Source organism: Prionailurus bengalensis, chromosome A3, assembly GCF_016509475.1.
Source record: "Prionailurus bengalensis isolate Pbe53 chromosome A3, Fcat_Pben_1.1_paternal_pri, whole genome shotgun sequence".
NCBI lineage: Eukaryota > Metazoa > Chordata > Mammalia > Carnivora > Felidae > Prionailurus > Prionailurus bengalensis.
Window position 1 is genome coordinate 120,701,049 of NC_057354.1, and position 21,525 is coordinate 120,722,573.

The 21,525-nt window shown below is 52.2% G+C and overlaps 1 protein-coding gene across 3 annotated transcripts in view; it reads right to left on the reverse strand.

Annotated features, from left to right (window-relative positions):
- The window catches only part of EFR3B (EFR3 homolog B), an 82,455-nt gene that overhangs the window by 12,285 nt on the left and 48,645 nt on the right, over positions 1-21,525 (reverse strand). The window contains exons 5-17 of one of the 3 annotated variants that reach the window (XM_043604390.1): positions 12,631-12,752; positions 11,669-11,818; positions 10,272-10,406; positions 9,712-9,790; positions 8,854-8,959; positions 8,435-8,596; positions 7,565-7,676; positions 7,125-7,176; positions 4,966-5,138; positions 4,775-4,850; positions 3,977-4,138; positions 2,651-2,782; positions 391-458 (exon numbers count right to left, since the gene is read on the reverse strand). In XM_043604390.1, coding sequence (XP_043460325.1) covers positions 391-458; positions 2,651-2,782; positions 3,977-4,138; positions 4,775-4,850; positions 4,966-5,138; positions 7,125-7,176; positions 7,565-7,676; positions 8,435-8,596; positions 8,854-8,959; positions 9,712-9,790; positions 10,272-10,406; positions 11,669-11,818; positions 12,631-12,752 — 1,529 coding nt within the window. Of the gene's footprint in view, positions 1-390; positions 459-2,650; positions 2,783-3,976; positions 4,139-4,774; positions 4,851-4,965; positions 5,139-7,124; positions 7,177-7,564; positions 7,677-8,434; positions 8,597-8,853; positions 8,990-9,711; positions 9,791-10,271; positions 10,407-11,668; positions 11,819-12,630; positions 12,753-21,525 lie in introns of all 3 variants that reach the window. The other 2 variants (XM_043604389.1, XM_043604388.1) reach the window with 2 other exon arrangements.

Sequence of the window (21,525 nt, forward strand, 5' to 3'; positions counted from 1 at the left end):
ATTGTTGGACATTTTGTTTTTTCCCAGTATTTTCCTTGAGTTCCTCTGAGGCTCAAGTGACACTGGCCCACAGACTTCAGTCCCAGAATGCCACCTGGATCGATCCAGTGTCTTGTAGGAACGGCTCCTCCAAGATGCACGTCCCATGGGCTTGGGCAAGGCTCCCAGAGGGCATGTCACATACTCTATCGCACAACGCACCGACATGGCTCGAGGCGTGGATTACGGCCACGTGAGGAAGGCCACACTTGACCCAGGACTTCTGGGCCACAGGCAGGGTCCACTTTCATCCCTTGAGCCCATAGAGGCCTCAGCTCCCGGCTTCAGACCCCTTACCCTCTACTCAGCTACCTTGGGTGTCCTTGATCATGTCCCAAGTATGCTCCTCACCTAGGCCTCTCCACAAACACGTCCTCAGGGAGCATGTACGGAGCCTCTTTCTTCCTGGTCTCTATCACCTGGAGTTGGGAGGAAATCACATGAGAGCTGGGTTTGCCAGGGAGGGGGAGCTCTGCATAGGCAAATGACGGCGCTCTCCCTCCAAGCAGTTGCTTCCTCCAGCAAACTCCCTGGCGGAGCCCTTTACCGATAGGCTCCTGAGGGATAAACTCAGATCCACAGGGGTCCTCAGGGGAGGCAGACTGCTCAGGCTATCCCCAGTGACACATGACATATATGCATTAAGTGTCCTGCAAATGCAGGTGCTTAGCCCCCCAAGGGACTGCGGTTTCTGGCTCCTGTGCCCTACTTCCGCTTTCTATGTGAACAGGAAAAGGGAGGCTAAGTCATACCATCCCCCCCAACCCAGGTGCACTGCAAAAACATCCTGAGGGACAGTCACAGGAGGAGTTTCCCTCAGTACCCTTTGCAAATTTTTGACGGGAAAGGTGGAAGTTACCAAGACGCAAGCAGGGGGAGGATAGCAGGTGCACAAGTCTGTGCAGGAGGCGAGGAAGCCACGATGCTGCTATTGTAATGAAGAGGATGTCAGGGCATTGCCTTTCCTGCACCCCCTCATTGGCCCATGCTGGGCGGCACAGTGACACAGCACCCTCCCCCATCCCCCCAGCACCCCCAAGCCAGCTGAGACTGGAGGTTTCCCATTTTCTTTCATTTTGCTAGTGTATTTTAAAGTTAATCGTAGACACTATCCCATTCCACCTGTAAATACTACAGTGGTTTTTATTATTGTGGTTTGCTTTCCTTATTTTGTTGTTGTTTTTTTTTTTTTTAAGTTTATTTTGAGAGAGAAAGCAAGGTAGGGGCAGAGAGAGAGGGGAGAGAGAGAATCCCAAGCAGGCTCTGCACCGTCAGCACAGAGCCCGATGTGGGGCTCGATCTCACAAACTGTGAGATCATGACCTGAGCTGAAATCAAGAGTTCAACGCTTAAACAGCTGAGCCACCCAGGCATCCCTGTTGGTTTGTTTTTAAATTTTTATTTTATTTTATTTTTTAGAGAGAGAGCCCATGAGTAGGGGAGGGAGAGAAAGGGGTGGGGGGGGGAGAAAATCCCAAGCAGGTGCCACACTCAGTGTGGAGCCCGATGTGGGGCTCAAACTCACAACCCTGGGATCATGACCTTAGCTGAAATCAAGTCGGGCGCTGAACTGAGCCACACAGGCACCTCTTGTTGTTGTTGTTGTTGTTGTTAAGTAGGCTCCAATGCAGGGTTTAAACTCACGATCCTGAGATCAAGACCTGGGCTGTGATCAAGAGTCGGATGCTCAACTGACTGAGCCACCCAGGTGCCCCAATACTTCAGTGTGTTTTAAAATGTCTTTGGGGGACAAATGAGGACATGTGATTATAGATTGGGTATTAGCACCAAGGCATTACCGATAACTTAATCAGGTATTGTTAATAGCATGGCAATGATGTTGGAAGGTGTCCATATTTTCATGAGGCACAATGCTGATATATGTAGGGGTGAAAGGACATGATAGCTGAGATTTGCTTTAAAATAAGAAAAAGAAAACAAGATAGATGAAGCAAACATGGGAAAACCTTCATAACTCTTTAATCTGCATGGTTCTACTCACACTGCTTTTGTGATATTTGAAAACTTTCAGAATAAAACTTTTCTAAAAAGTAGTTTCAGGGGCACCTGGGTAGCTCAGTCGGTTAAGTGACCAACTTCAGCTCAGGTCGTGATCTCACAGTCTTTGAGTTCGAGCCCTGTGTCGGGCTCTGTGCTGACAGCTCAGAGCCTGGACCCTGCTTGAGGTTTTGTGTTTCCCTGGCTCTCTGCCCTTCCCCGCTCATGCCTTGTCTCTCTCCATCTCTCAAAAATAAAGAAATGTTAAAAAAAATTTTTTTTAAGTAGTTTTAGTCCCAAATCACATGAGAGGCATGTGTACCTATGTCTCTGGGAGTGAGGGCAGCACAGAGGGACAGGAAGTCAAGGTGGGCCGGTAGCAGCAGGTGAGGAAGGGGTATAGGTTCTTGCCTGTGGCGGACCCCACCATGCTATGTCATGTTACCCAGGAGGAAATGCTACTTCTAGAAACTCCTCACTGTCCCTAGTTCTTCCGTCAACCCTTCCTCAATGCCTGGACTGAGCACAGGGCTTATACAATTAAGGAAAAGTTATTCTGGGGAAACCCAGGGTTGAGGGGCTCCTGGGCTGTCAGGGTCACAAGGACACCAACCTCATGGATGTGCTGGCAGAAGGCAGGTACTGTTGTGAGCTGGCTGATGAGGTTCAGGTAGGCTGCACCCAGCGCGTAGAGGGCACAGCGGTTGTATACAGGCAGGTTCTCTTCATTGACCTGGGCCACATCCTGTGGCAACACAGAGGGGCCCTGGAGTTTCTTAACTGACAAATTATACCGGTGCCCCCCTTCCCCCAACCTCCCCCAACCTTCTTTACAGATGGCCCATTTCTCTAGACTAAGCCTTTTCCAGCATTTGCCCCATAACTTGCTGAGAGACAGAAGTCGTCCTCATTACAGCTGAAGTGAATCATCCCTAGAACGATCCATGAGCTGGAGGCTCATAAGTACTTGAGTAGAGGGGTATTGACTGCATTTTCCACTTTGCAGTTCCAGCTTTGGTGACCTTGACGGTCCAAACCTTCATCATGAATCCTACCTCTAGGATGCTGTGTCCTTCAATATAGACCTTGAATGATTCTTGGGGGACCGGACTGGATTGCTAAACTGGGTCCATATGTTAAGTTGAAAAAGAAGCAACAGTTACTAGGGATTGGGACACAAAGGAATCTCAGATTCTAGGCTGAACACCATCATAGCAGCTGGGTTGGCCTTGCAGGATTCAAGGCAGCACTGGTGGCCACCACTCAACTCCCAGATTTGCCATAATTCGTGCTCCTAGGGTGGGATACGATGCCCACCTAGCTGCAGGACCTCGGAGACCCTGGTCTTTTGAGGTCTGAAGGACCCACCCCAGATCCCAGCATCGTTGACAGTATACTTCCACCCAGAAAGACTCTGCAAGTCTGGAGCCCTCTGTGGTGAAGCATGGCTCTCTTAAGAGTCGTGATGGAGCCTTGTTGAGTCTCCAGGTCCCAGGGCTTGGGGGTAGAATTAGGAACATGTATTTTTAATAAACGCTATGGTAATTCTGAGGCACAGCCAGGCTTGGGGATCAGACGATCTTTAGACAAAGTTTGTTTTGGGATCACGCGGAGCTTATATGAGCGCCCTCTTGATAGTCCTTGGGGTCTCATTTGGACCTTGCGAGACTCAAGACACTAGGGGCTAAAGGGTGTTTTTGAAAGACCCCATTCCCTGGGTCTCCTTTAGCCTGAGCCATGACTGAAGCACTCTTTGGTGGTTTCCCGAACAGAACCACGGCTTGTGGTCTCTGGAGGAAGGGCCAACCAAGGGTGCCGTATTCCCAGGCTTGGGGATCGCTGTTGAGCCACTTCTACTTGGTGCTGTCATGAGTGCTTGGCCCAAACCGGTCCCCTGCCCTGATCCCAACCCCTATGCGCTGCCCACACCAGGTCCCACCTGAACAGCCAGCACCAGGCGGATGAGGTCCACCACCACCTCCTCATTGGCCAGCTCAATGCTGATGAGGGCCAGCAAGCCATAGAGAGCCTCGTAGTGCTTCTGTATGTTCGTCTCCTCCTTACAGCTCAGGTAGATGTGTCTGTAGAGCTGCTGGGAGTGCTGGGTGGGGGGAAGGGTGGGGGCAAGGGCACAGTGGGTGGGTGGAGAAAGGAGGGGCAAGGAGATCGGGGAGGAGGACTAATCTGCAGGCGGTGCCACAGCTGGGTGCCCCTCCCACCTCCACCCTCCGGGAAAGGATGCCTTCTCTCTCTCTCTCTCCCTCTTTTAAGTTTTATTTATCTAAGTAATCTCTCCACCCAACGTGGAGCTCGAGCTCATGACCCCAAGATCAAGAGTCATTCTTCCAACTGAGCCAGGCAGGCACCCCAGGGAGAGCACGGCCTTAGAGCAGACCCCAGTGGAAGCCACTGTGCAGGAGGACACGTCTAAGGAAGGGTGAGTGCAGTGAAACCAGCAATAGAAGCTGCTGCCCAAATCCAGCTGTGTGCAGAGGTCCATAGCCCAGCCCGGGACTGGCTCACCAGCAGTGCTCCTCACTCCGGCCTCAGTGTTGAGGGTGACCCTGGGGGCTTGACCCTCCGAGGGGTCAACTGGTCATCCCCACTAAGCAAACTCAAAGAGGGAGAGAGCCGGCCTGGGGACAGGGGTCAGCACTGACTTGGGGTTTGGGAGGTGGGAGTCCACAGAGCCTGGCCCACCTGGGGTTCCTTGGGCCTTACGGTCACACTTGCTAACCTTCTTCATGAAGACGGTGTCCTGTCGGGAGCACTTGTCCACTTTCAGCTTCAGGACAGAGATGTCGCTAAGGGTACTGGGAGGGGACACAAGCGGTTACTATGGGAATTGTCCTCTCACCTGGGTGTGACACCTATCGGGAGCCTTCTGCCCCATCACACACCAACTGGAGGGGAGACCCCCAAGTTCACCTGATGGTAGAGAACTTGTGGCGGTTGCCATGACGATCAATGAAACTGATGAGAATCTCCAGAACAAAGAGACGGATCTCTGCGTCCTCCATGAGGGCGGTGGACAGAAGGCGGTCGAGGAAGTTGCTGGGCAAGGCTGACATCATGTTGTTGCACTGGAAACCTGTGGATACCTGCAAGGGAGCCCAGCATGGCTGCGCTCAGGAACGCTGGCCCTTTCCATGCAGTGAGGAGATGGGGAGCAGCCAGCAGAAGTGGGGTTTAAGGCACCCAACCTCTCTAGCCATCACGCAGCCCAGCTCCCCTTGGCCTCCACCCTAGGCCCTGAATGCCTGTGGCAACTTTTCTGAACATGCCAACAACCACCTAGACAAGTTTTAAGTTGTTAAAAGCAAGCAAGGGCTAAGCACTTGCGGGGGGTGGGGGGGGGGCGGGAACAGGGAGCCTCTGAACCTAATGTTCCAGCCGTCAGGGCTCAGCTGATGAACACCCGCCAGGAACACAGCGTTGCATTAAGAGCAAGGACAGTCGCAAAGACATGGCGAGACAGTGGAAGAACTTACAGCTGGGCTGAGGAACCAGAACCCACACAAGGGCAACAACCATTCCATTCCATCTTTTCTATGTGGCCATACTGGGGATCTTCTGATGCAAGCCAGGGGGCATCAGTAGACACATCACACGTGATGTTGTCAAAGCATTCAAAAGCCGCAAAACGTATTCACTGTTAAGTCCATATTGGAAAATGATGCCTTTGATGACTCAGCAGGCCCTTGAGGATTTAGCAGAGCCTGGTGGCGTCAACAGTAAACATCCACGGAAGGGGTGTGTGTGTGAGAGTGCAAACCGTCACCTTGATAAGGTGCTGGGTACAATAAGGATAATGAGAGTAAACTCAGCAGGAATGGCAGGAGCACACAGACCGAGGAGGTAACCAGATGTGGGCGGCGTCGGCATGAAAAGCCTTTATAAAAACCTAGTGAAATGAACAGCATGGGCTAGGGAGAGGGAAGGCAAGGCATGAATGAGAGTAACTGGGCTGTGCAGATTGGCGTGGCTGGAACAGAAACTGGGGCTAGGGATGAGATGACGAGTCAAGAGAGGGAAAGGTGACTGGGATTTTTTTTTTTTAATTTTTTTTTTTTTAGTGTTTGTTTATTTTTGAGAGACAGAGAGACAGAGCAGGAGCAGGAGAGGGGCAGAGAGAGAGGAAGACACAGAATCCAAAGCAGGCTCAGCACAGAGCCTGACGCATGGCTTGAATTCACGAGCTGTGAGATCATGACCTGGGCGGAGGTCAGATGCTTAACCGACTGAGCCACCCAGGCGCCCCGGCGACTGGGGATTTTCTGCCTTTAGTCTGAGAAGTTTGAAACCTAGAGGCACATCAGTTGTAAGCCAAGACCTACTATTTGAAAAGGAGCAGCATGTGGGGAACAGTATTTCTAGAAAATTCTTGTTGTGGTTGTGTATTTATGATTGGTGAGGACAGATGGAGATAAGGGCAATGATGAGAATAATCTAGTTGTGAGATGTCCAGAGCTTAGGCAGGACTGTGCATGAGAACACCTGGGGGGCCTGTTACAAATACAGATTCCAGGACCCCACTCAGACTGAGGGCTCAACGTTTCTAGGGAAGCTCTATATATTTTAACAAGTTGGTCACGGAGATGGCATTTGAGAACAATGAATCTGGACTCCGGTGATGGCTGCAAGGATGTAGAGAAGAGGAATGTAAAACACTGATGAAAGGAAAGATAGTGGCTGGGAGACTGGAATGGGCACAAGTGCTGAAGGGGAAATAGGTGGAAGGGACCCAGGCAGGTATTTGGAAGGGGAAAAAAAGGCAGGAACCAATAGATTCTAACCCAGTACAGAGACGATGTTTGAGTGACAAGGCGATCCGTAGCTGATAAGGAACCTTTGTGAAAATTTGGAACACGTGCCCTGCCTGCCTTGGATGACCCAGGTCTGTGGATGCCCAGACTGCTAGTGAGTTTAACACAGGCTGGATTTCAGCCCCCTATTCACCCTTTTGATTGGGCATATTTGTGCAGTGTGCAACCTGCACAGCTGTATGTGGTAGCCTTCTCTTGGTCCCTTGGGAAGGAGCTGCCTCCTGTAGAGGCTTAGTAGGAACGGGGACAGGAGAGGCTCACCTGAAGGAGGGATTTCAGCAGCATAATCTGGGTCAGCCGGTTCCTGTTCTCTCTGTAGACCAGACACAAATACTCACCAGGATGGTGATGTGGGCAGAGACCCCACACTTGCCTGCCCCGTTCCCCTTGGGATTAGATTCTCCATGAGGCTTATCTTGTTGAGTTACTCGGGACAGTTGACTTGCAGAGCCAGGAAGCAGACCAGAGAATTAATGGCTTGCCCCAAAGGTGGGAGGCAGTTAGTGGTGGGGCAGCCTGAGGAACTGTTGTGGGGTCCAAGGATCCCACTAAGGGCTGCTGAGGGAGTTGAGAGTAGGAGAGAAGTGAGGGCATAACCAGGAAAGTCAAAGTGGAGAAAGGGGTCAGCCAGAAAACACTGGAAGGGCAGCTGGGGTGGAATGGGCAAGAGAGGAAAAGGGGAGGACGGCTGGTAGGCTTACCCGGTCTTCCCCGTCTCCATGGGATGATGCAGGGAAGGCAGTGGGACCTTGCTCATGATGAAGAGTATCACCTCGGAGCGCTGATAAGTGGGCAACGTGCTGGCAAAGGAGCCTGCAGGAAAGGGATGGTGGAGGGGGTTGGCCCAGGTGAGGCCCACAGCTGCCCGGGTCTCAGATGAGGAAACTACCGCCCAGAGTGCAGCGGCTGTGTCTCTAAGGAAGAGAAGTAAGGCAAGCAGAGGGAGAAACCTAGATGACTCCAGGGGGCTCTTCCTAACTCCAGCTCCTTCACTTGTCGCCCAGGCTGCGGTTGGCTAGAGTCCCTGGGAAGGAGAGGGGAGCCAACGGTGCTAAGCCAGCAAGGCTCCGAAGTCATGGGCCCTACGAGCCGGAGGGGTGACTCTACGGTTCTCCCCTTGGCAACCACGTGCACATCCGTGGCCTTTCCCCTTTCCTCCTTCCTGCCTTTTCTCTTCCTTCTCGCCTCCCCTCCCATCGCTCCAACGGGGAAGCATCAGAGAGGCCGGCCGGGGACTGGGGTGCAGAAGAGTTCGCCGCTCTCAGCCTCTGATCTGAAGTCCAGCCCAGCAACCCACGGACATCGCTCTGTGCTCTCCCTCAGGCCAGAACCGAGCCAGGCCGTGAGCCGTGCGCGCCGCTGACCGACTCCATTTTCTCCAACGTCCGCGAATAACGCGATTTGCCCGGAGGAGCGGGTGACCCTCTTCCCAGCGCCCCAGCGCGCCGCTGGTGGAGGCCGCCGCCCGCCCCACCCAACTAGGGTCGGACCCCGCAGCGGCGCCCGGTCCCGCCCACCAGGCCCCGCCCCTCGCCGGGCCCCGCCCACTCAGGCCCCGTCCCCGGGCCCACCTATGGTCTTGATAACAGCCTCCTGGAACATGCGCTCTTCGTGCTCCTTGATGATCTTGGTGCCCAGGCTGATGGCCCCGTCGTAGCTCCCGGTCAGGGCGTAGTCGATGCTGAGCCGCAGCTGCCTCAGTAGAGTGTTGAACATCTCCAGCACCGTGGGCCCTGAGCACAGTGGGTGGGAGACCCGAGATCCAGGGCTAGAACCTTCGGCCCGTTCTCCCCTGCCCTGCGTTCCAGCCAGGGGCTTCCTCTTCCTCTGCACCCCGCCCCGGCTGACTGCTTTCTAAGAAAACCGGCTCTGACGCCTCCCTGCGCTCCCTTGCCCTTTTCTGGAAGGGGAGGCAGCCTCCTGCCAGGGGCAGCTCTTTGTCCTTGGAGCCTTCCCAGCCCCCACACGCTGTCACCCAGGGCCCCCTTACCGACAGAGCCGGTGGCGGCGATGACGGCAGCTTCCGACAGGACCTCCACGATGCCCGCCCGCACCGTGGCCGCGCTGCGGCTGTTGGCATCCAGGTGGCTCAGGAGCTGCTGGATAACCAGGTGGGAGTGCTGCGGCTGGGGGGAGGAAGACGTGCTGGCCCCAAACAGCAACCCCCACGCGGCCTCTGCGCCAGGGCAGCCCTCGACTGGGACCCAAAGGCCGGGGTGGACAAAAGTGAGGTCCTGAGGCGGGCGGGCACTGGAGGTGGTGCCCAGATACCCTGGTTCCTTCTCCTCAGTCCCTCTCCCTTGGTCCAACAGGAGCAGAGCCCAGTCCCGGTGGCCACCTGGATTGCCACGGTTGTCCTGGGCCCTTCCGCCTCAAGTGGGTCAAAAGTCAGTTTTAAAATATTGTCTTCCTTTTCCTCGTTCCCGGGTCCCAGGTTATATTGATAAGGGCCACCATAGGCCACAGGGTTTATTTAGTCCGGTGCTGCACGAAGCGTAGCCCAATTACAGGGGGATAGTACAGAAATTGAGAGTAAGTGTTTAGTAAGCGATGTGAGAAGGCCATGCATGGCAGCCAAGTGTGGTCTGTGGGCTCGTATTTTGCATGAGTTTTTCATTTACTTTTTCTAAGAATTCTCACTAATTGTATTTTAGACAGTATTGATCTGTGCTGTATCAGAAAGAAAACGAAAACTGCCCTTCCTCTCAGCTAGATCGAGCAGCACGTGTAGACACCTAGGGGCTCAGGAGAAGTCACAGAGGACAGCTGGCTTTCTCCTTTGGTGCACTGTCCTGCTCCCAGAGGCGCCCTCGGCCAGGAGGACAGGCTGGACAGGGAGCCACCGTACCTGAATCGAGTACATGATGATTTTAAAGCAACGGATGGCGAACACCTTGGGTTCCCAAAGAGAATGGTTGTCCAGATGGCTGTGCAGGAGAAAACATGGGGGGACGACTATGAAATGCAAAGCAACGTTGGGGAGGAGAGACAAACTTGCCGGCGGAGCGGCCTCCCGAGAGACCCAGCCCCACGCAGGGCTCCCCGGTAAGTGAGGAAGGGCTTGTAGGTGGCAGTGAGCGGAAGGAATGAGGGACCCCCGGGCAGTCCCACAGCAAGAGCTGGAGGCAAGCCGAGGAACAGAATTCCACCGCTGTGGACTGAGGAATGAAGCCAGGCACCCAGCTTCAGTTTTGGGGGCCTCCTACCAACTCTTGTCCCCGACACTGCGCACGGCCACCGTGTGATGGCTTCTGCTGTCACGGCGCAGGGAACGCAGGCACAGACAAGGGACCGACTTAGCCACGGCACCACAACCGTAACACCTCTTTCCCCTGTCTCCGAGTCAGCAAGATGCCAGGACCCCGACCGGTTCTCTGAGGGCTGGGGCTGGGGGCAGGGGTCACTCACATGAGGACAGGCTTGATGGCATTTTTGATGTTGCCAAAGGCGGCCCGGCCCAGCAGTTCCCGAAGGCACCTCTCGGCCAGCTCTGCTGGGTTCTCCTTCTCCTTCTCTGGCGCTTGGAGGGGCGAGGGGGAGCGGCTGCGGAAACACGCGGTGTGTGGGTAATACGGGACAGAAGGCAAAGCTGGAGTCGGGTTTGGCGCAGCCTGAGTATCTGCACTGCATCCTGGCAAGCGGTGGCAGGAGGACAGGCAGGGATTTGACGTGGGCTACGTGAGGTAGCTCCATGAGGGAGACTTCATGGCCGTCGGAGATTAAATAGGGTAAAGAAGCCCAGGGTGGAGGAAGATCATGAGAGAAGGGGTCAGATTCTCTTTCTGGAAATCCATGAGGACAGGCTTGATGTGCCCCTGTGGGAAGGACAGATACCCTGCGCACCATGGGCCTGGTGAGGCACAGACCACGAGTGTCTCCGTGCCCCCAAACTGGGGAAGGAAAATGATGAGGCACACAGAGTAAGAGAAAGCAAAAGAAAGTGGGCGAGAGGAGGGAGGAAAAAGAGAGAGGCATGGTGGTTACCTCAGATGTGACTCAGTGGTACCGAAGTCACAGGGGCTGGGCTCAGATCTGGACAGAAGAAGGAGCCCCAGGCCTCTGGGCCCTGAGACCACCAGAGACCACAGAGGGAGCGTGTCGGTGAGGTGCGATTCCAGGAACAGCCACCAGGGGGCACATTATTTCCCTCCCCTCTGTCTCCTGCCACAGGCTCAAAGGACAGAGGACCTCAAACAACCTCATGCACCGCCCGGATGCACAGCAACAGGAGTCTTTCCCTGCATCCCGTTTTACAGATGGGAAGAGCGAGGGGCGGGGACAGAATGAACCCCATGTCTGAGGGCTCCCAGATTAAAACCCAGTATCTGCCACTTGTGTCCAGTGGCTGCTGGCTGGTGAAGCATGTTTTAAGGGCCCGAAATAGCATTAGGAAGTGAGGGAGGAAGGAAGGTCAGGAAGGGAAAGTCCTCAGTAATTAGAGCCATGAAAAGCATTTAAAAACCTCCTTGGCCTGCTGCTTTCAGAGGCACAGAGGTAACCCGACTCTTGGTCCTTTGTGTTCCTACCAGGAAACACTTACCCCCAGAGAGCCCAGCACAGGTACTAGCCTTCCTTCATGAATGCAGATTTTAGGGGGTGCAGCAAGCTGGCAGAAGGCCAGACCCGAGGCTCCTAGGGAGCCAGCCTTGGACTCACTGCAGAACAAGCCACGGAAGCCAAGATCACTGGCCTTTTAGCTAGGCTTTTAACGACCAGCCCGAGCCGTGTGATTCCCAAGCAGATGGGAAAGGCAGCCTGGGAGGGCTGCGTGTGTCACTGCCCAAGCTCCAGCCTCCCCTGCTTACCTCTCTGCCTCCTCTACGTGCTGCAGATTGAAAAGCAGTGATGGGACAATTTTGTCCATGTGCTGCGGGTCCCAGATATTGGCCTGCAATTCATCGTTCACCGTCTTCCTCACCACCCCTTGCAGACCTTTGATGCCTGACATTCTGATTCTGTAAGGAAAGGGGCAAAATGCAGCCAGGTAGTTCCCGGGCCCCGAGAAGCCCAGTGTCTGCGGTAAGGAGAGGCGAGGGCATGGGGGGTGGGATGCATTCGTCCACCCAAAGGCAGGACGGAGCTCACCTTCTACCCTTCGTGTGACCCAGCCCCTGGCTGGCTGGCTTCCTGTGCTGGTGGGCGCGAGCCCAGGAAGCCACGACCCCTGGCCTATCCTGGAGATTGCCAGACTGCCCTTGCCGGGTACCACGTGGGCTTCATCTCCTCCTCGTTAGCAGCCCTCTGGGTTTGTTCCAGCTTGAGCCCGGGATATAAAGGCTCAAAGTATGTCAAGAACTGATGAAGCAGAATGCAGGGATATGAGCAACTGACGGGGGAGGAGGGGGTTTGGAAGGAGAGGCACAGAGCTGCCAGACTCTGGGCACAGAGTATATACTGTGATCGAGAGTGGTGAGTGGGTGTGTTTCTGGGTGTATAAATGCATGTACTTCTGAACGAAAGAACACAGGTATGTGCACGTGTATATGTGTGTGCTGTTGCTGGCTCTCCAATTTGGCTCCCGGGACCATTACTTTCCATCTGCTCCTCTTTTGTGCCCCAGAAGGTTTTCCTTTGAAAGGCTGTTTTGGGAGCCCATCTCTGCCCACTTGCCCACTAAGCCCTGCCAGGTGCTCCCTTCCTCCCCAGAAACGTCAGAGCAGAGGTAAATACTGATGAAATCAGACCGCGCACTCCGGGCTGGGAACTCTGTAAGACCCACCGATGCCTTTGTCATTAGCTGAGGGGTCCCCTCACTTCCCCTACTCACTTAGTCTTGATTTCCATGTCATCGTGGCTGGAGTGGCACATTTCACTGAAGCGGGATACAAAGAAGTCATAGCTCCGGTGATAGGATGGGGTGTCCTCCTCGATGTTGGCAAACTTCACAAACTATCCGGGAGGAGAGAGAGAAGTACAGGTGAGAGGTGACCCAGTGCGCTCTGCACTTCGGACTCTAGGCTCTGGGACTTGCCGTCCCCTGGCCCCCTGCCCTAGTAAAGCCATGGGACACATGCATTCCAGGAATTGGCTCTGGTCCACTTCCCAGAGCACACGCGGCCTGCACACCTCTATGGGTTCCAAATCCTGCTCGCTCTTCCTGCTTACACTCTAAGACTGGACCCCATGACCCTTCTTGGCCCTTCCCTGCTGAGGTGAGCAGAGGATGGAAGAGGTGAGGACGTGAAGGCGTCTCTCTTAAGCTCCTGCCTCCATCCGCATCCAGAGCTGCACCAAACACACAGAGGCCGGAAAGCAGTTAGGGAGTCACCGAAACAGCCAAAGCCAACGGTCAAACCATACCTCAACCCTTTAGAGCGAATTCTGGGGAATCAAGAACAAATCTGAAATGTGATTTAAAAATGTCATTCCATTGGGGCGCCTGGGTGGCTCAGTCGGTTAAGTGTCCGACTTTGGCTCAGGTCATGATCTCGCGGTTCGTGAGTTTGAGCCCCGCGTTAGGCTCTGTGCTGATGCCTCAGAGCCTGGAGCCTGCTTCAGATTCTGTGTCTCCCTCTCTCTCTGCCCCTCCCCTGCTCATGCTTTGTTTCTCTCTGTCTCTAAAAAATAAACAAATGTTAAAAATGTCATTCCGTTTTATTGCTTAAAATTTGAGCACATTTTTAAAGTTTGCCCGTTCAGTTCTGTTAAGTCTTGCTCAGGGTTATCAGCCGCTAGATTCCTGCCGTCACCCGGGCTGCACATTTCCAATTCTAAATAGGGACTTAATTTCAAGGGAATCCCACGGAGAAGCAAGGATCATGGACTAAGTGGAGTTAAATTGCTAAAAATTAAGCATAATTCTTATAGGTTATTTCGTTTAATGTTATAAATTTAGTGCTGCGAACGACTCAAAAGGTTACGCTTATAATAAAATCTATTCTCCATTATTCTGTCTTGTGTTGTTATTTAATTTTTGCCATCATTTGTTGGTTCTCAAAGGATATGCTATTATTTCTAAAATTACCCAGTTAGTGCACTCATAATATTCATTATCAATTGCCAGTCTATTTCTCTATTTAACTATGAAAAATTTGTTACCTTTTCCTGGATGACAATTAGTAACTTCCACAAAATCATTAGTTATTCTTTCACTAATAAATATGCATTTATTTTCTGCCGACTGAGAGAATCTCAACATACAAGGCAGATAAGGAGATCTTTCTTGCCAAGTTAACATCTAAAACGTTTACATCTATTTGAAAGTGAATATTCTGATATTAGCAATAAATCCAAATGGCACTGCTTGCATTATCGATGTGGTTCTGCACAAGAGGTGTCGTGGTCACCGATTAGACATGAGTTCAGGAAGTCTAGAAACAACAATCAAGTCAGCCTTTGACTACATGAATTTTTTTTTTTTAATGTTTATTTATTTTTGGGAAAGAGCATGAGCAGGGAAGGGGCAGAGAGAGGGGGACAGAGGATCCAAAGAGGGCTCTGCACAGACAGTAGCAAGCCCGATGTGGGGCTCGGACTCACAAACTGTGAGATCATGACCTGAGCTGAAGTCAGACGCTCAACCGACTGAGCCACTCAAGGCACCCCTGTTATATGAACTTCTCAAGACAGTTCTTAAATGTTCATCTACTCAAAGGGGACACGCAACCATGGGGAGTTCTAACTGCAGATCGACCTCTCACTGGCGGTGTGGCTTTCAAGTGGGACATTTCACTTCCCTCATGTTCTGGTTTTCCCACGGTCTTCATTCACTAAGATTCTTTATTTTTCAGTGCATACTGTATCTACTTCACATATGACAAGGCAGCTGCAAACAACATAACCTGAGTGTATGCAAGAGAAAACGCGTTTAAAATAAAGCAAAACTGAAAAAAAAGAGACCATACTGTAGAGGGAGAAATAGTCAAAGATTTTGTCTCCGACATTTACTGACTGCGGGGACTCAAATGTATGTCAGGAGGATGGATACGCAGACTTCATGTCCACTCGTTTGGGAGTTTGGGGGCCAGTGGTGATGAGCGTGTAGCAGCTCAGGCATGTCCGTACCCCCCGAAGCATCTTACACACATCACCTCTTTCACTTTTCAGAATGACTCGAAGTTAGAGAGATTCCTGTGCGACAAAGTCACAGGGCTCGGTAACCCCACGGATTTCTGCCACCAGCTCCAGACGTGCTGAGTCACTCTGGGAGGAGCCCCAGGGGTTTACCTTTGAGCAGGGTCCCACCCAAGAAACCTGACGGGACAGTCCCCATTTGAGAAATACGGCAGGGTCACTGACAGACCACCTGGGTGTCTTCTAAGCACACCAGCCCCGTTTCCTGACACTGACTCTGCTCTGGAGCCGTTCCTGACCTCTGTGGGACGTGACAGCCAGTTCCCCTTCACTTGCAACTTTGACCTTCCTCTTCTTCAAAGCGCCATGAAGCCAGGAGCAGGACTGACGGCCTGCGGGTCAAGGGCACGGCCTGAGCACTTGTTCACACCCAGAGTCTGTTGAGAACGGGCTGTTATCCATCCTGTACAGGCTGCTAAATATTTTGACTAGTACTCACTGGCTGTAAGGTGAGAATTGAGATTGCAATCAATTTTTTTAAATTGGGGAGCACCCGGGTGGCTTGGTCGGTTAAGTGTTCAATTCTTGATTTCAGCTCAGGTCATAATCTTAAGGTGCGTGGGTTCAAGCCCCACCTCGGGCTCTGTGTTGGCAGCGTGGAGCCTGCTTGGGATTCTCTCTCTCCTTGCACCTCCCCACGCACACTCACGCTCTCTCTCTCTCTCTCTCTCTCAAAATAAATAAATAAACTTAAAAAAAAAATAGAAAATTCCATGATAGCTGCTGAGACAACACAGGATAGAAAACACGCATGGAGATTCCTTTTCTACAACCATGGGTGGCCTTCTAGACTGGGCTAACAGTTTCTTCTGAATGGTTTCTTTTAACGTCCCTCACTCTTCCCTTCTGGGGTTGTCTGCATTCCTGGATGTTTACTCTTCTGCACTCTTCTTCCCCAAAACTTAGTCGTCTTCTCAAATTTTGCTTTTGACATAACAGTTCTCCCATTTGAGTATAGACAACGGCCCCCCCTGCGCTGCTGGGGCCGCTGTTGGACGGCCATCTCCTTGCTCTGCCTCTTGTCATTTGCATGACTGTGGACAAGTTGTGTAAGTTCTGAGCCACGGGTTCCTCATCTGTAGAGACACTGGGACCTATGTCACGGGGCAGACACCGGGATTAAATGAGGGGACGTATGCCGAGTGACCAGCACAGTGCCTGGCACGGAGGAGTGCTGCAGTGACCATGGTGACAGCGGCTGAGTACGGTCTGGTCCATCAGCCCCAGGACTAGGCAGTGGGACCCTTGTCCTTTTTGTGTCACCAACACAGGCCCAGCCAGGCGATCACAGAAGAGGAGCTCAGATGGGCAGCATGGACCGTGCAGGCAACACTCCTCGAATGTGATGTCTGGGGATGTGAAGAGAAGAAACCTAGTCGTAGCCACCCCCAGGCCAGGCCCCCTGAAGCACCATTCAGGGACTGAGGTCATTTAGTGCAATAAGGTGGGACAGAGCACAGCTCCCAGGGGCAGGAGGGTGGGGCTGGCATGGGACATCCAGCAGCCATCACTGCAAGACCAGGAACAAATCGGCCAAACGTCGTTTTTCTTCTCTTGCAAATGCACACGTCATCTCTTACGGATGTGAATAAAGTAGAGATAATTAAGAAAAGCTCCCTGAGTGCCTGGCCTAACAGGAACTCTGGTTTAACTCATACCTTGTTCTGTCGGAGGTCCTCCAAATATTCAAAAGGCACGGGCCCTAGTAAAAGCTATTGGTAGGTAGGCATTCGTATCAGGTGGAGTCACACCGGGCCCAGCGTGCCATCTTTCCCGTGGGGTGTGGATGGCAACGGTATGCAAAAGAAGCAGCTAACACCTCTGATCTAAGTCATGACGACATTAAATGCTTCCTTCCCCCCACCCCCACACACACTTGTATTTAAATTCTAGTTAGTTAAGATACAGTGCAATATTGGTCTCAAGAGTAGAATTCAATGACGCATCACTTGCATAAAACCCCCAGGGCTCATCACAAGTGCCCTCCTCAATGCCCATCACCCATCTAGCCCACCCCCCACTCCACCCCCTCCGTCAACTCTCAGTTTATTCTCTATCTTTTTTTTTCTTTTTCTTTTTTTAATTTCAATTTTAGTTAGTTAACCACATTAAATATTGCCATGGCACCTGCCGCTTACGCATCGTATTAGTTTTCTGGGGCTGCGTCACTCTGATCTCTGCCTTCGTCTTCATATTATTTTCTCCTCTGGGTCAAATCTCCCTCTGCCTCTCTCTTATAAGACCCTCGTGCCTGCATTTAGAGCCCATTGGGCTAATCTAGGATAATCTCCCCATTTCACTATCCTTAGCTTAATCACATCTGCAGAGACCCTGTTTCCTCATAAACCTGTGATGTTCACAGGTCCCAGGGACGGGCACGTGGACATCCTTCAGTGGGCATTTTTCAGTCTATCAAAACATGCATCATCTAATGTAACTTTTGGCAAACCAGTGAGTTTTGCAGGATTATATTGCTCCCATTGTGAAGATGGGGAAACTGAGGCTGTAAGAGAGCAAGGGAATTATTTCAGGTCAACCAGCTTGTGACAGGTGGAGCTGGGCCACCTAGCTCCATACTTGGGAATTCTGATACTTTGATGCTCTTCACCCTCTACCAGTGGCTTTTATTTTATTTATTTTATTTTTTAATGCTTATTTATTTTTGAGAGCATGCAAGTGGGGGAGGGACAGAGAGAGGAGGACAGAAGATCTGATGCGGGCTCTGTGCTGACAGCAGTGAGCCGAAGGTGGGGCTTGAACTCAGAACCATGTGATCATGACCTGAGCCGATGTCGGACACTGAGCCACCCAGGCATCCCCACCTGTGGTTTTTCAATTTTGATGTGCATTGGCATGACCTGGGGAGCTCGTAGAAAATGCAGACTTCTGAGCCACCCCAAGCCTGGTAAACAAGACTACCTGGGGAGGAGGACCCGGGTATCTGCATTCTGAAGAGCCATCCCTCAGCCGACTTCCCCCCCTGGAAATTCTGGGGCAGGGGATTTATGAACCCTGTGTCCTTTGTCCCTGTACTGGCAAGCTGGATCCGTAGTTCTGGAAATGTTCCCAGTCAGGCTGGGAGGGAGCCCGCTTATGCAGGATGCTGGGAAATGTAGAGAAGCATGTCCTTGGTAATGGAGGTCAGGCAAGGCTGGATAGACGGCCGTCTCCTTCGAAGACCATCTCCTTCGAACTGGAGTCGTTGGGGTGAAGCCAAGGGTTGGATAGGTGACCCAGCCTTGGCTCCCCTTGGCTCCGTCTCTGGGGCCCAGAATGGCCTGGGGGCTACAGCTTTGAGACTTAGGCTGCCAACCATTCCATTCCCATGTGTGCCAGGACTCTCGCCCCGCTAAGAGGTCTGATGATGAGAATGCACTTAATGCCCATCCTGAACCTCCCACGCAGAGGGTGTGTGCCCTGCTTATTGCATTATAAATGTAAAATAGGTAACTTTTTGGTACCAAGATTTCTGAACATCCCTAGGAACCCTTGGTGTGATGGCTTGATAGGAGCTTTCCTTTCTCAAGTCTGAAAGTATGGCTGCCCAGTCAGGGAGGGTTGGCCTATGCTGTCCCTTGGGGAGTGCCCACCCTAAGCTGCTCCTGAGTCTTCCAGGGGCTGACAGGAACCTTCTGTAACCGTGGTTCAGAAGGTCAAATCAGGGTATTTCGTGGGGTCCCTGGTCGAGGCACCACACCCACTGTGGAAGTCCGCCTGGGCAATGCCAAGGCCCAGCAGACGTGCGTTTGGAATATTAGGGCTTTAGAGTGAGTAAGGCCTTCGTCCCTCTAATGAGAGACAGCACACCATTATGGTGATAAGAAGGGGTCTGGAGACAGTCTGCATTTCTTTTCTTTTCTTTTTTTTTTAATTTTTAAACTTTTATTTCTTTATTTTGAGAGGGAAAGAGAGAGAAAAATCCCAAGTAGGCTCCATGTTGTCAGCGCAGAGCCTGCTGCGGGACTCAAACTCATGAACTGTGAGATCATGATCTGAGCCAAAATCAAGAGTTGGACATTTAACCGACTGAGCCACCCAAGCACCCCCAGGCTGCATTTCTGAATGTCACCTCCTCTACTTATGAAGCTTATCTGGGGCAAGTTAATTAAGCTTCCTGTGCCTCAGTTGCCCCATCTGTAAAATGGGGCTAAGGAGAGCAGTTGCCTCTTCAACTTGGTATGACCAACCCACCCCAGTTGACAGTGCAGCCTCATTTTCCCCTCAGTGCACTTTTGGCTCGCTCTGAACACTCCCTGGATTCCCACTGGGCCCATTTACCTTACCTGTGAGGCCGTGGCTCTTTTTTATAAAGCATGAGACAGCAGGGACTTCCTGTCTGTTTCATTCCCAGTATTGCTAATTCATACCTTACAAATGGCTTTTGTTAGAATGCTGCTTGCCTAATGAATAAGATTGTGAAATAATAAAGCTGGGTTTGCTTTTGGTTTTATTTTTCTAAGATATAGTAATGATGAGGAAGGTCTCCATAGCAACAAACGGAAGATTCTGAGCACGTGACACTTCAAAGGCTCCAGGCACGGCTAGGGCCACCCTTTCAAGATCAAAGTTTCAGCTCTTTATACACAACAAAGGGCGCTTGCCCCAGCAGATCACGACCCTCCGCACGGGGCGGGGGGGGGGGGGGGGGGCCACAATTATGCAAATACTGAGAGTTACTAAGGGCCTGAGTTAATAAAGGGAAAGTAATCTCCAAATATTGACATTGTAAAAACAGCTCTTCCCCCCCACCCCCACCCCATGTGGAAAATGGAAGCTGAGCTGGTTGGCCTCACGTCTGTGCTAACAGAGTGTCTCCAAGCAGAAGTGAGCCTTTCCCTCTTGGGCAGAAGAGGCTTGTGAGCCTCGAGGCTTCCTGCCATCAACTACAGAACCGCAGTCTGGAACACAGAGAGGAGCCCGCCTCTCTCAGGGGTCTAGGCCCGCAGGCTGTTCCACCAGGAGAGACGGGAACTGCTTCTTAGCTTCACCGAGACAAATCCTCGCTGGGAAGCAGACCTTGTAAACCACACGGGTTTGACTGTAACACCCCCTGCCCCGACGGCCAGCTGCTCATGCTGACAGCAACTTCCCAGAGCACTTTTCGGTAAAGCCAGAGAGAAACGGCCCCACTGTGATGTGATCGATCATGTCCTGCTGAGGCCAGAGGAGGCTCCATCATTCCCTAGACCTAGGACATCCTGTCTTGTCCACCCACATTATGCCCTCTCTTTTTCAAGATTCTTTGCAAAACTGGTCTTTTGGGAAAGCCCGGTCCCTGCTGCCCGGGAAGGTGATCTCTCCGGCCCTGAGCAGCCCCCACGTGCCGGCTGGGCAAACACAGACCCAGGAAAGCACCAGCTGCCTCTGCTCTAGAGGGATCCCCAGCATTTGCTGGTGCTGACCCCCGTGACCTAAGCTGCACACTGGCCTTGCCGTTCAGACTCAATCCGCCTTCGGGGAGCCCACCTCCAGCAGTGGTTTCTGTACTGGTGTTGGATACGGGAGCGTTTCTAGTCTAGAGATGACAGTCAAAACCGCAACAGTTGATGAATGGTCCAGGGGGAGCACACGGGTTGAGAAGATGGGGCAGCAACCGTGGAGACCACAAACATTTCAGGGGCGTGTGGAGGAAGAGAATCATTGCCGGAAAGTATATTCATTTCCGATTGCTGCTGTAATAAATTACCACAATTTAGTGGTCTAAAACAATACAAATTTATTATCTATGGCTCTGGGGATCAGAAGCCTAAAACAGGTCTGCCAGGCTGTGTGCTTTCTGGAGGCTCCACGAGAGCGTTTCCTTGCCTTTTTTAGCTTCCAGAAGCCACCTACATCCTTTGGCTCATGGCCGCCTTCCTCCATCTTCAAAGCCAGTGGAGTAGCATTTCAAATCTTTCCCTCTGTCCCTCTGCTTCCATCAAAATTGCACCTTCTGTCTGACTCTGACCCTCCTGCTTCCCATAAGCATCCCTGTGATTACCTCAGATCCACCTGGATAATCCCGGAGACTCTCCCGATCTCAAGATCTTCAGCCTGATTTCTATCTGCAAAGTCCCTTTTGCCATTTCAGGTAATGTTCACGGGTCTAGAGCATGGACATCCTTGGGGGACCGTTACTCAGCCAACCACAGAAACTAAGAAGGATGAGCCAGGTGGGAAGAGCTGGGGGGACGGGACCAGGATGTCAAGGGGGGCTGAAGGAAGAGTGGTCAACAGGGAGAAATGCTACCTGAGATGAAACATCAGCTGAGAGATGGGTGGGGAATGGGTTGCTTGCCTGGTTTCCCCAGATTTCTCATGGCAAAGACAAAAATGTACTTTAAGAATTTTGTTTTATGTTTATTCATTTTTTGGAGACAGCGTGTGTGGGTACACACTCGCATGAGCTGGGATGGGGCAAGAGAGAGAGGGAGAGAGAGAGAGAGAGAGAGAGAGAGAGAGAGAATCCCAAGCAGGTTCCATACTGTCAGCACAGAGCCTGACATGCAGTTCAGTCTCATGAACTGTCAGGTTGTGACCTGAGCTGAAATCAAGAGTCAGATGCTCAGGGCGCCTGGGTGGCTCAGTCAGGTAAGCGACCAACTTCAGC